Genomic DNA, 14546 nt, shown 5'->3' with positions numbered 1-14546 from the left:
CGGGGACGCCTCAAAGAAAGCCAGAGAGAGACATCCCGAATGCCCTGCAGGGCTGGGTAAGGCGCGCGAGGGGCAGCCACATTCCACAGTCTTCAAAAAGAGCTAGCTGTTCACCGCTCTCTTCTAATTTCCAGATTTTATTGTGCCTGAAGAATTACCATGTTCTCCATGTAGGTTTTTTTTTTTTTTTTAATGTGCAGTACTTTAGGATTGAGGCGGTCAATAAATACTTGTATCTTTGTTTTGGTGACACTCCCCATTCCAATAACTAGGGAATAACATCAGTCTTTCTGAAGGAAGCAGTTATTTTAAATCAGGAAGCTCTGAATAGATGCAATAGCAATGCATTTTCAACTTGCTCAACATTTTTAATATTTCATCACAAAATCAAGAAATGTACATATAATTCTTTACACTTATTTTACAGAGTTAAGTATAAGTTTCTTACAGGCATAAATCCTGAAGATGGAAAAGAAATATTCAGCATAAATACAATGAGAAGAAAGTTGCGATCAGACTGATATTATCATTAGGACCATGGTGGTAATTTACACAGAAGAAAATGTACGTTCATTTCAGATTTTCCAGAGTTCATTTGGTTTGGCTTGTTTCCATACCGCGGACAGGTACTGAGATCTGCTACTGAAGAAAGGAACCTGAGCCCTGTGTTAACTTCTGTGTGTAGGAACATATCTACCCTAGCACAAGCAGCACCTCAAGGAGCCTACCCCACTTCGTTCCTGCCCTTTTTTAACTTGAATCAAACCAAACCAAATAAATCCTAGAATGAGGTCAGCTACAAACAATATAGTTAGAAATATTAACCCTGCTCAACAGCAACACTGCATCTCAAGAAAATACAAACACCGTTTCTTCATATTCAGAACCATTAAATTAAACCATCCAAGGAGAACAAATAATTCATATTCTTACAGAAATCAAGTTTGATTTCAGGGACCTTTAAAGATTTGTATACCACCTCCCTGCCGAATCTGCAGAACTGGAAAATTTAGTCTACTTAAATCATATTGAGATGAAAATAAAAGTTAACAGTTACAAAATGACAGTGAAATACTCCCATATCACACACGATTGCATTCCAAAACTGGATACTGATGAAAAAGAACCCAGAAAAATCATTCAAGTCTGAATAGAAAAAAATACTTATATGTAGAGGCATATAAGGTTTTTCTAATGTATTTACAATCAATTTCATATACAATTTTTGACCTGATTTATATGTTTTGCCTTTTTTCCCTAAAAGTGAAAAAAAATTAATGTCACCTTTTCCACATATAAAATAGTATCCAATTATTTAAAAATCCGTAGAAATGATATTTTTATTGTTTCTTGTTTAATCTCTCATTAGTGTCTTTTTTCTACTCCATTTTTTAATTCTGCAACCAAATTACTGTATCATGACCTGTGCCTGTTAGAGATCAATGTTGAATCACAGATTTGGTGTCACTGAGTGCAATCGAAGTCTAGGTGTGCTGGGACATACCATTCACCAAACTTCTTAGCTGTTTCACGACTGTCTCTATCAACTTCTGTTTGTCTCGATCATTCTTCCTGAACTGAGCAAATATGTTGTTCTTTTTGCTAGTATCCTTCATCCTAGGAATATATGTGAATGGAGAGGCTTGGTAAAAGGAAATTAAAAGCTATGCTGTCATAAGTAAATTATCTTGCCATGCTCTGAATTATCTCACACCAGTCCTATGCTTGAAAAATATTCTTCAAAGAAAATAGGTACTAATAAAAATACATAGATAGCAACCACACAAAAAATTAGTAGCTTCATTTTACATTCTATATGAAGTAGTGTTTTTGCATTAGTATGTAAATCTAAAGTATGTTACATTTTCTAATATCATACTATTTTCTAATATCATTCCACAAAGTATGCTAAAATACATACCCTCTATGGACTCTGCAAATCACATTCATAACAAGACAAGGTGAAAGAAAAATAACATTAGAAAATTTAAAGCAATATTTATTTATTTATTTTTGGCCTCAGTAGTGTTTCATGATATGGTAAATTTACATTTATTTTATTTAAAAAAAATTTTTTTAACGTTTTATTTATTTTTGAGACAGAGACAAAGCATGAACGGGGGAGGGGCAGAGAGAGAGGGAGACACAGAATCGGAAGCAGGCTCCAGGCTCTGAGCTGTCAGCACAGAGCCCGACGCAGGGCTCGAACTCACGGACCGCGAGATTGTGACCTGAGCTGAAGTCGGCCGCTTAACCGACTGAGCCACCCAGGCGCCCCTACATTTATTTTAAACATCTCACATCAAATACATCACAGATATTTGAAATGTGGGAAAATAATAGATATCTTTCATACTGATAACCTAAAATGAAATATGATTAAGCGAAAGGAAAATCTGTCACATAGTGAGGGAAAAGTAACCCCTAAACTTCTGTCATTTTTAATTAGACAAGATGCACCAGCAAATGTCCTGTTACTTCAGTTCTTACTATTTTATTTTTTCTATTTATTTATTTTTTTTATCACATACTTCTCTATCTGCACAAAGAATCCAAGTCCATCATGGTAGGATATCGACAGCAAACATGCCAATTGCTAGCCACATTTTACAAAACACCTTCTTTTCTGTGTTATACCATTAAAAAAAAAAGTTCCAATTCTCACTCATCTCCAGTAAACATATTCCTAAGGCCAATTAAGCCTGCTATTGAGGATGCAATAGGAAAATTTTTGTTCACATGAACATAAACAGCAATCTCATATAAAAACTACACCAACACTGCACCAAGAAAGAAAGAGGCTTATGTTTTGGCCATTAAAATGGACTGAGCTTTTAAGCTCCATTTAGACATTTCTCTTTTGTTGAAAATCTCTAGTTCTTCAATCATCACTAAATCACAAAATGCTAAAATGTTATGCAAAAATGTTTTCAGAATATACTCACTTCTCCAAAAGAGTAAGAGCTGTGTTTGGATTCACCCGAAGGTACTTAGAAGCAGGCTGTCCATAATCAGCGAGATAAGTAGACCAATCCCAAACCATAAACAGGTCAAGGAGCTGAGGAAGACAGGGCAAAAATGTTAAACCAACTTTTGAGTATTTATCCACAGCTAACACATAAAGTATATGTCATTCTTGATCCTTGATCTTAATGTGCCCTCCTTCCTAGGTGGAACAGAATAAGGAATTCAATTTTTAAACTTTATCATTAACTATACTTTATAACCAAAATAGCATGTACTATCTTTTTACTTTTGAAATTCCTAAATTGGCAGGGGATGATTTTCTAATACGGCACCTGATTGCATTTTCAAACAAGTGTACAATAATAAACACACTGTTCATAGAATTATATTAACACTTGTACTGATGTATAGAGATTTAATCTTTACACATTATTCAGTTTATACTCATTTAATTAGTAAGGGTTGGTGCTACTACCTGTTTGAAGAATTTCAAAGAACTTAAATTGAACCTTTTTTCTTAGAGGTTAAGTATGTTTACCTTTCAAAGAAGCCGTTTGTACCTAGACTTTTCCCAAAGTAATTTAAACCAAAAGCTCAGATAATCTCAATTAAGTGCATTAAACAACCTCTGCTGAATTCTCCCTGGTGACAGATCCTCAGTAGTGTTATGAAATGTGGGCTTCAGGACTCAGCCTGTTAACTCTAGGCAATCATTTTGTATAAACAAACAACAACAAAAAGAAGCCCTCTTGTATTCCATAGTGTTTTAAAATTGACTATTTGCTTTATAATCTCCAGTGAGAATTGTTGTCAAATATGGAAGTAATCTTTTAAAAGCAATGCCATGCCTAAACCAAAGCACCAAACTCCTTATCCAACTTTAAAACCCTAATCTCCCTTAAGCCATTTAAAACCAACTTCCTATCCCCATTTGAATTGTTTCAGAAAGCTAAATACTTTACTTACTACCTTCCTTCAGTTTTTATATTATTCTTTCTTCTTGTTTTTTAACTCACTTTATAAGTAAGGGGTGTACTGGTTTTGCTTCCAATTGAAGGAAGCATTTGTATTTACTCATAGGACATGTGAGCCAACCCATGGGCCCTAAGAGGGATAAAACTTCTGGGGTGATTAAAACCTAAACAAAGGTTACAAGAAACTAGCTCTTCTATAGGAAGGTAATGGACTTGTTTGACTCTTTTCTTATCTAACATAGAGACTTCCCTGTAAAAGGGTGAAAATTCTATAATGAAAATATTAACTGTTACTAATAAAATAAAAACCACTCTATTTTCCTTTGGACAATATTCTAGGCTACATCCAAAGTTAAAACATGGGTACAGGATCTACACCGAAACAATGTTAAAAGAATATATTGTCTGAGAGAGAGAAGTTATTTAAAGTTTAAATTTATTTAAACTTCTGTGTAATTTTTGACTCTTGCTTGGCAACAAGTACAGTTTTCCCTCCTTGTGAAAGGAGGGAAAAGTTATTTTCACACACACCCACGGTGAAAATGAAAACTGGCATAACGTCTCTGGAATGTGATTTTGTAATACCTGGTTAAGAACTTTATAGAAATGGTCGTTCTTTTTGATTCAGTAATCCCACTTCTAGGAATTGAACCTCAGGAAACAGTAATAAAGGTAGAGAACAATGATATTAATCTCAAAAATGTTATTTGTGTTATCAAAAAACTGAAGGGGAAAAAAACACCTGAAAACAGTCCAAATCTCAATATTAAGAGAATGGTTAAGTAGTAAGGTGTATCTATCTGTAAGATGAATATCATGTAGTTATTAAAATTGATGTTCACACAAAATTTTAAGTATCTGTTAAGATGCTTATGCTAAACGTTCCTACTAAAATTACATAAAAACCCATCAAAAAAGACTGGAAGCAAATTTGACTGAATGCTAAGAATGGTTGTTATTTGTGCGGTAGGATTATGGGCAACTGTTGTCGTCTTCTTTATTTTCATAACATCCCACAATGGACACGTATTAACTCTGAGTTAGAAATAAAGTTTGCCTATTTATATATTAAAATAAATTTCAATAATAAATACTCCTCACACAGTTGTTAACAAAAGCCTCATTCTGAAGGATTCTTCTTTTAGGTATAAGTATGTTTGCACAAGTGTGTGTGGGCATGCGCACAGTCAGCAGAAAGTAACCACTTAATATACTGGCTGTAATCTCCCTTTCTTTCCAGAAGGCATTAGCAACATGACCTTTGGGATTTGGAAGAGGAAGAAGCCTTAAAATAAGTCTCTTTTTCTCTTGGGCTGATCTACCCCCAGGTGGGAAAGGAGGAGTCCACTTAATGAATTTAAAACCTACACCAACTCCAGCTGTGAATACAGAATTGACTCTTTTACACAACAGCACAAAAACAGATAAAGAAATACTATGCTTACAATTTTCACAAACTTCACAAATGCTTAAAATTTCACAATTTTCACATATTCATATGCAAGTCTCTTATCACTAGAAATAACAGGAACCATAAAATTTAACCTGCTTGCCTCCATGCAGACAAGTCTAATCTACATACTTTCAAATTTATACTAATACTTTATAGAAATACTCACCGTGCATCATTAACTTGTAGATATCTAAGGAAATCTGCATAAGTCTGCACATTCATGGTTAAGTAATATATTACCAATGTGGATAAAAGGCCAAGAATCTAGATAAGATTCATTTATTCATTCAACAAATATTGACTGCCCACCTTTTTTCTTTTTAATGTTTGTTTTTGAGAGAGAGAGAGAGAGAGAGGGAAACAGAAGGGCAGGGAGACAAAGAATATGAAGCAGGCTCCAGGCTCTGAGCTGTCAGCACATAGCCTAACGCGGGGCTCGAACTCACTGAACCCACGAGATCATCACTGAGCTGAAGTCTCATGCTTGACTGACTGAGCCACCCAGGCACCCCTCAAATTTTCATTGAAAGTCCAGCTAGTTAACATACAGGTAAGCTCCAATCAATTTAGCATGAAGATAGAAGCTACTGATTTCTTAGGAGCAAGTGACTGGTTGCTCATTATTCTCAGCCAACAAACCCAGTGGCTATAGACTCCAGCACCATTCTGTGTCTGTGCCCCAAAGGATGCATACACATGAGTGCAGAGGAAATACAGGGCCAGGAAGCACACTGATCCCATAGTCTGATTTCTCATTTCCATGTGTGTAAGGATTTTTCAAAAGCAGAATACTGCATTTAATAAGTAAATAGAAACAAACTTCACAAAGCTAGGCAGCCAAACTCATAGTGTGTCCAACAGAGTGTAACCACTCAAGAGATATTCAAGAGGTAACTGACTTACTAATTGATGATGCCAGACTATTCCAAGTTTACCTGGGAGCTTTTTCCTTAGGCTTCTCAAAGTATAAAACTTGAACACCCTACAGACTTCTCTGGCTGATGCTCACAGCTTCCTGAAAAAGGTCAACGTTGGTCTGTGGACAAACTAGGGTGAGTGAATGCAGTCAACTGACTTCCCTCCACTGCTCCCAGTCTTTCCCTGGGGCATTGGTAAAGAAAATAGTTTCCCTCAAAGTAAAGAATTGGGTCTAATGTTAGTAGAGTTAAATCATCTTCCTAGAGAAAACACTAATATTTCTGAATGGTCTATCAGTGTCCTTCATCCCTAACTATTACAAGGTCCTGTTTCACTTTTTTAAATTGAAGTAGAATTGATATACAATATCCTATTGGTTTCAGGTATACATTGCAGTGATTTGTTATTTTTATACATCACAAAATGATCCCCAAGGTAAGTCTAGTTACCATCTGTCACCATACAAAGTTATTACAATATTAATGACTATATATCCTATGTTGTACATCACATTCCCATCATTTATTTATTTTACAACTGGAAGTCTGTACAACTAAGTAATCCCTTTTACTTAGTGTGCCAACCCCCCCAATCACTCCCCACTCTGGTAACCACTAATTGATTTCCTGTACCTATGAGTCTATGTCTGTTTTCTTTGCTCATTTGTTTTTTTAGATTCCACAGTGAAATCATACAGTATTTGTCTTTCTCTGACTTAGTTCATTCAGCATAATACTCTCTAGGTCCATTTATGTTATCACAAATAGTAAGATTTCATTATTTTTTATGGCCAAGCAATTTTCCATTATATCTATCTATCTATCTATAGATAGATAGATAGATATCTATAATATACGTATATTAGATATATATATATATAGATAGATATATATATTAGATATATATATATACACCACAGCTTCTTTATCCATTTATCTGTTGATGGATACTGTTGATGGATACTTAGGTTGCTTCCATTATCTTGGCGACTATAAATTATGCCACAATGAACATACTGGGTGTATACAGCTCTTCAAATTGGTGTTTTTGTTTCTTTGGATAAATACCCAGAAGTGGAATTGCTGGATTTTATGACAGTTCTATTTTTAATTTTTTGAGGAACCTCCACACTGCTGTCCATGGTGGCTGCACCAATTTATATTCCTACCAACAGTGCACAAGGGTTCCCTTTTCTTCACATCCTTGCCAACACTTGTTATTTTTCTGTCTTTTTGAGAACAGCTATTCTCATAGGTGTGAGGTTACATCTCATAGTGGTTTTGATTTGCATTTCCCTGATGATTAGTGATGTTGAGCACTTTTTCATGTGCCCATTGGCCATCTGTAGATCTTCTTTGGAAAAATGTCTATTCAAATCCTTTGCCCAATTTTTAACTGGATTGTTTAGTGTGTGTACACACACACACAAACACACACACACACACACACACTTTCACACACACACTAAGTTGTGTATGTTTTTTACATATTTTGGATATTAACCCTTTATCAAATGTATGATTTGCAAATATCTTCTCCCATTCGCTAGGTTGTCTTTTTGTTTTGTTGACAGTCTCCTTTGCTCTGCGAAAGCGTTTTAGTTTGATATAATCCCACTTTTTAAAGTACAGATCCACTGAAGCAAAAGATATAACACAAAGCTAGGACATTATTCTTGGGTCCTACCTAACCTTATGCCAGGCAGTTATGGCATGAGCCCATTTTTATAGGCTGCTACCCATGCCTGCTTTGACCAAAAGGCATGTTCCCTGGTTTTTGGAGTGGTTTAAAAAGAACACAACTGCTCTGGAGCCACAGTGTGATAGGAAGGGATGAAGAAACTGGAGTGGTGCCAGAAAAAAAATCACTGACACTCACCTTCACTCTACACAGTCATAGCCTTGGGGTCTACCTCTCACATCTGGTCAGGTTTCACAGGATGCACTATATCCTTAATATTAAAACCTAAATTATGGAAAACCTCAATTCTCTACCTTAAGCTTTGCTCCCTTCAGATGGCAGTACACAAACAATACATTTGTTATTAGTTACACAAAATCTCTCTCAGTCTTGTAAATAAACAGTAAGACACAGCTTTGACAGGTGAATTTATTAATTAACATATATACCTGAAATTCAAAGATGTAGATCAAACATGAACAAAAACAAAAATCTTCCCTAGATTATTCAAAAGCAATTTTACAATTACTTATTAAAGGATAAAGTCAGGTATATTATAATGAAAATTGGTATTAAGTTCTATAAATGGGTTTGTTCCAATAGTCAAGTAAAGTAATTCTACCTTAAATCCTTTTGGGAAGTAAGCAAAGTATGGATCATACAAAAATGAATAGCAAAATAATATGCCTCAGTTCTATCTCATCATGATTTATAAGATTACCTAAAATTAGTATCCTAACTTCTTTTTTCACCAAGGATTCAAAAATACCCTTCATAACTAATCTGATAACATAAAGTAGATTTATGCCAATATCTGTAAGTGAGTTGTAAGTTTCACTTCCTCAGCATTCCTTGTGTGTGTCCAGCAAACAATAAGATTCAGCCTTAAGGAAAGAAATGGTTGCATGGGTGGTCCCATTTATATGCTCAAAATAGTTGAATCGCTTCAGAATCACTGAAGAATTCATGTGTGTCAAAGCATTTGGCTTGCTGACAGTTTCTTATCCTGTCTCACTCCTGGTCTACCCCCCAAGAAACTTGGGGTCTTGGACCTGTTGAGACCACTTTATGCAACTGACACAATGAATCTAGGCCAACTTAAAACCATTCTATGGAACTCTTGAAGTGACTTTCTGTCTTTGTAAAAGTGAACCCAGATTGCCAGGTCATTTTTTCCTTGAATCTGGTTTAACTTTCTTTGTTTTGAGTCTTTTGGGTTTTGCTTTTGAAGCACCTCAGGGGCAGTGACCCAAGACAGAAGATAAATAAAGTTAAGCCAACCTCAAGAGAAAAGCAATTGGGGATACCAGGTTTGCTTTTGTAAATGTGAACAGTGACCTGGGGGCTCAGGGTCAACCTTAGTCCCCCAAATTCCCTTTTCCAAACACCAATTCCACCTGGGATCTCAGAGTTGCTCTGCAGATTCCAAAGGTAAAGCAGAAGATCATTTTTCCTTTGCCTCCAAAACACAAAGCCAATGCAAGGGTTCCTAGAGCGCTTTGGAGATTTAAACAACAACAAAAATCCTAAACCATAATACAGCTTTAACAAAGAAATATGAACAAGTAGTCACTGGGGATTCAAGAAAAATGGATCTTACTAAATTAACCCAATGGGGGGAAATACAAGTCTCCTTTTTCCAAACAGATATTAAAATCAAATGATGAGCTTAGTATGATTTTTAAAGCTCTTAGCTCTACCCCCTTTCCAGCTACCTGAAAACACCACATTTGGAGAATTCCATATGAAGCACAGAAGAGAAATTTAAGTAGCAGCCAGAAAGTACCTAGGCAAAAACTGTAAAGAAGCAGTATAGTGCCTCCATCCACATCACTTTTTGCCTTCAGGGGTTAATTGTCCTTATGCTGCCTCACACTCTCTGATACACCTGACCCCTAACCCACACCTGCCCTCTTCAAATGTCCCATGTGCCAAACCTGTTCTCAGTCAGCCTTTCCACGCCCACCTATGTAGGACCAAGTGCAAGCTCTGGGCACGGCCCTCTGCAGAGACCTTTTAAAAGCACTGATCTCTTCAGGTTATTTCACTCAGATGAACTGCACACAGAAGAAGAATGTTCTCTAGGTATTTAAAAAAATTTTTTTTAACGTTTATTTATTATTGAGAGACAGAGCGTGAACAGGGGAGGGGCAGAGAGGGAGACACAGAATCCGAAGAGGGCTCCAGGCCTTGAGCTGTCAGCACAGAGCCCAATGCGGGGCTCGAACCCACAAATGGTAAGATCAGACCAAAGCAGGACGCTCGACTGACTGAGCCACCCAGGCGCCCTTCAAAGTATTTTTGATGGTAAGCTATATAGTAGTCAGAGATAAACTAATTGGGTGGGTTCAGAATTTGGGAGAAGAGGCAAAAAAATGGGATTTATGTAATCAGATTTGTACATATCCACATTTGCTTTAATTGTTTGGTCACTATCATAGCTAAAATGGCATACAAATACATGCTATGTGTGGTTTTATGTGTTTAATTTCTTTATTAAAATTAATTTTACCAAGTAATAAATGGTTAATAATCAAATAAAGCCTATCATAGGGGCACCTGGGTGGCTCAGTTGGTTAAGTGTCCAACTTTGGCTCAGGTTATGATCTCACAGTTTGTGAGTTTGAGCCCCGCGTCAGGCTCTGTGCTGACAGCTCACAGCCTGGAGCCTGCTTTGGATTCTGTCCCTTCTCTCTCTGCCCCTCCCCACTTGTGTTCTGTCTCTCTGCCTCTCAAAAATAAATAAATGTAAATAAATAAATAAATAAATAAATAAATAAGTATTAAAAAAAACAAAGCCTATCATAAAAAATGATAGTCCACTGCCCTACCCTTCTCATTCTCAGAAGCAATCAACGTTTAACTACTTCTGTTTTTAATTATGGCGATTACTTCAGTGTCTCTATGCTTATTTTTCTAGTTTTTTAAAAGTTTATTTATTTTGAGAGAGAGAGAGAGCACGAACAAGCAGGGGGAAAGGAGAGAGAGAGAGAGAGAGAGAGAGAGAGAGAGAGAGAGAGAACGCATCTCAAGCAGGCTCTGTTCAACACGGAGCCCAATGCAGGGCTCAGTCTCACGACAGCGAGATCACAACCTGAGTCGCTATCAAGAGTTGGACACTTAATGGACTGAGCCATTCAGGTACCCCTCTAATTTTTGATTTATCAGCTTGCAGCTATCACATATGATGGTTTACCTTAATTATACAACCTTCCTATTTTTGGTAGCCGGCACAATTTTTCTCCATATTTTGCTTTTATAAATTTATAAAATATATATAATCTTTTATAAATAATATATAAAAATATATATTATAAAAATATAAAATATAATTAAACTTCTTGCTATGTCACCTTAAAAATGTTTTTTTAAAAAAATTTTTTTTTTAACGTTTTATTTATTTTTGAGACAGGGAGAGACAGAGCATGAACAGGGGAGGGTCAGAGAGAGGGAGTCACAGAGTCTGAAACAGGCTCCAGGCTCTGAGCTCTCAGCACAGAGCCCGACGCGAGGCTCGAACTCACGGACTGTGAGATCATGACCTGAGACGAAGTCGGCCGCTTAACCGACTGAGCCACCCAGGCGCCCCTGTCACCTTAAAAATGTTTTAAGACAGCTTTGAGATATATTTCACATACAATACAATTCATCCATTTAAAGGGTACAAATCAGAGGCGCCTGGGTTGCTCAATCGGGTAAGTGTCTGACTTCAGCTCAGGTCATGATCTCACAGCTCGTGGGTTTGAGCCCCACGTTGGGCACTGTGCTTACAGCTCGGAGCCTGGAGCCTGCTTCAGATTCTGTGTCTCCCTCTCTCTGCTTCTCTCCTGCTTGCACTCTGCCTGTCTTTCTCTCTCTCTTAATAATAAAAATAAGCATTAGAAAAAATAAAGTCTACAAATCAATGGTTTTTAACATACTCACAGAGTTGTGCAGCCATCTCAATCAATTTCAGAACATTTCTCTCATCCAAAAGAATTCCCATGCCATTAGCAGTCACTCTCCAAACAGGGGTCATATAACATGTGGTCTTCTGTAAGGAGCTTCTGTCACTTAGCATAATGTCTTCAAGGTTCATCCACATTGTAGCATGTGTCAGTACTTCATTCCTTTTTATTGTCAAATAATATTCTATTGTATGGTACCAGCTTTGTTTATCCATTCATCAGTTAATGGACATTGGGTTATTTCCATTTTTCAGCTATTATGAATGATACTCCTGTGAATGTTCATATACAAGTTTTTGTGTGGATATATGTTTTCATTTTTCTTGGGTATATACCTGGGAGTAGAACTTGTTTCATAAACTTTTAAGAGGATCTTTCGACTCTCCATTTAGTAATATAAGAAATTAACACCTGAGGGGCACCTGGGTGGCTTAGTTGGCTAAGCGTCCGACTTCAGCTCAGGTCATGATCTCGCGGTTTGGTGAGTTCAAGCCCTGCATCCAGCTCTGTGCTGACAGCTCAGAGCCTGGAGCCTGCTTCAATTCTGTGTCTCCCTCTCTCTCTCTGCCCCTCCCCTGCTTGCACTCTGTCTCTCTCTCTCTCTCAAAAATAAATGCTAACAAAAATTAAAAAAAGAAAAAGACATTAATTTCTGATATGGTTGAGTTTTAAAATAATCCTTTGGCAATTGGGGTTTAAATTATGTATACTACATATTTAAACCCAAATAACAATAGATATTTAACTAAAGTTTCCTTGAATTTATTTATAAATGCAGAAAGATGTTAATGAAATCATTATCAAGAATTTTTCTAGCCTCTATTTCTGAAAAGCAAAATCCCTATATTTTCCAAAACAGGAAAGAAAATTTCAAATAGTTTCCTCAGGTACATTTACCTGAAATAGTTGAGTATGACTTTGATTTTTATAATACCTTTACATATATACTTGGCTTGTTTTTCTTTGGTCGTGAGAATACCTAGTTCCGCTTCCTGATATTGAAAGGTGGGTTACACAGTGAACAACAGAACCTACCTAATTACCCAAACCAGAAATGTGCATACGGTCTGCTTTGACTCCTCTCTTTTACAACTCCAGAATCTAACTTATTACCAAATCATGCCAATTTAACCTCCTAAATATTTCTTGAATTCACTTGCTTCCTACTTTCCATCCCTACTATTACTGCTATCTTAGTTCAGATATCATAATCTCTACCCTGGGGACTTTGGTCTTGGCTATCCCTTCTAATAATGCAGATCTATCAATCTCCACACTGCTTCCAGAGAGATCCAGCTAAAATACAAATGTGATCACACCATTCACTTGCTTAAAACCATCAATGGCTTCCCAACTTTTTCAAGATAAAGTTCAGGTTGTTTAATATGACATGCAAGGTGATCTTGCACCTACCTATTCCAGGTTGGTGAGGAGGAAAAATCTTGGTCTAACTGGACTAAGAATCAAATTGACATGAGACAGATTAAGTGGAGAAAATTAAATAACTAACCTATGGAGAATCTACACAGGCATGCAAATTTCAAAGACAATGAGCAAACATGAACCTTAAATGAGCTAGAGACAGCTGAAGGGTCTGAGGATACAAAGGGAAGAAGGACCATTAGCAGGAAGGTGAAAGGAGATGTCTGGAAAACAAAGGTTGCCCTATTATGCGGAGAAGTATCTTAGGTGAAAGGGAATCGCTGTTAATAGCACTCTTCCTGGTACAAACTGGCAGTTGAGGGGGAGGTAAGGAGGTTTTCCTGTATCTGCTGGGTTTTAATTGATTTTAATGCAAAATAGTGTTCATGCCAAAGTGGCTCATCTTGGGTTGGCCTACCCTTGGCCCCTACAAGGTCAACCTTTTGGCTTCCTCTCCTGCCTTGTAATTTAAACTCCTATACAAGGAACTCCTAATAGTTCCCTTAAAAACCATGATGACCCCCAAGACATTGCTCATTTTCTTCTCTGTGTGGAGTCCCCTTCCCCTTCTTTGCCACCCATGTAACTCTTTATTCCATAACATTTAAATCTCTTAAAATTTAAATCTTGCCTCTCTTAAGAAGCCTCCCCAGAACATTTTGGGATGGTTTTCTGTTCCTCTTTCGTGTCCTCAGAGAACCTGCCACATCTCTATCATGGAATTTTTCACAGTATATTGATGCATCTGCTGACCCGCTAGAGAAGTAAATATTGCCTTTACTTCCTCCTAATAGTGTACTTTGTAAGTGCCTCAAAACTGGCAGTTTGTGTTGCTTATATGTGTATCTTCATATTTGGCCCCATACCTGGTATACAGTAGGCACCAAGTAAATGTATAATGAGATAAACTACATAGGTTACCTTTTGACACAGAATTTTGTGAGTCTACAGTGAACTCACTTCTGATATACTAATAAGATGGCTATGATATCTACTTTAATGTGAACTATTAATAATCTCTGAATTTTTGATAATCTTATAATTATTCTGAAAGCTAACCTATTTATTGACTGATTTAATTTGTCCTAAATGCACTAAAAATGAACTAAAAATATTTCACAACTAAAGTTCTGCTCCTGAGATTACCTTTTGTAAACCAGTGATACCACCATTGAGCATGTTAAA

General features: G+C 36.7%; 1 protein-coding gene across 7 annotated transcripts in view; it reads right to left on the bottom strand.

Annotated features, from left to right (window-relative positions):
- Nucleotides 1-343: 343 nt before the first annotated feature.
- EXOC6 (exocyst complex component 6) overlaps nucleotides 344-14546 on the bottom strand; it is a 304381-nt gene continuing 290178 nt past the window's right edge. For all 7 annotated transcript variants that reach the window (XM_058697175.1, XM_058697174.1, XM_058697179.1 and 4 more), the window contains 2 exons: nucleotides 2946-3058; nucleotides 344-1617 (listed from right to left, as the gene is read on the bottom strand). In XM_058697175.1, coding sequence (XP_058553158.1) covers nucleotides 1485-1617; nucleotides 2946-3058 — 246 coding nt within the window. In that variant the 3' untranslated portion in view covers nucleotides 344-1484. The remainder of the gene's footprint in view (nucleotides 1618-2945; nucleotides 3059-14546) is intronic.

Source organism: Neofelis nebulosa, chromosome 13 (assembly GCF_028018385.1).
Source record: "Neofelis nebulosa isolate mNeoNeb1 chromosome 13, mNeoNeb1.pri, whole genome shotgun sequence".
In the NCBI taxonomy this organism is placed as follows: Eukaryota; Metazoa; Chordata; class Mammalia; order Carnivora; family Felidae; genus Neofelis; species Neofelis nebulosa.
The sequence above is the reverse complement of the archived record's forward strand: the minus strand, read 5'-3'. Positions and strand labels throughout refer to the sequence as shown.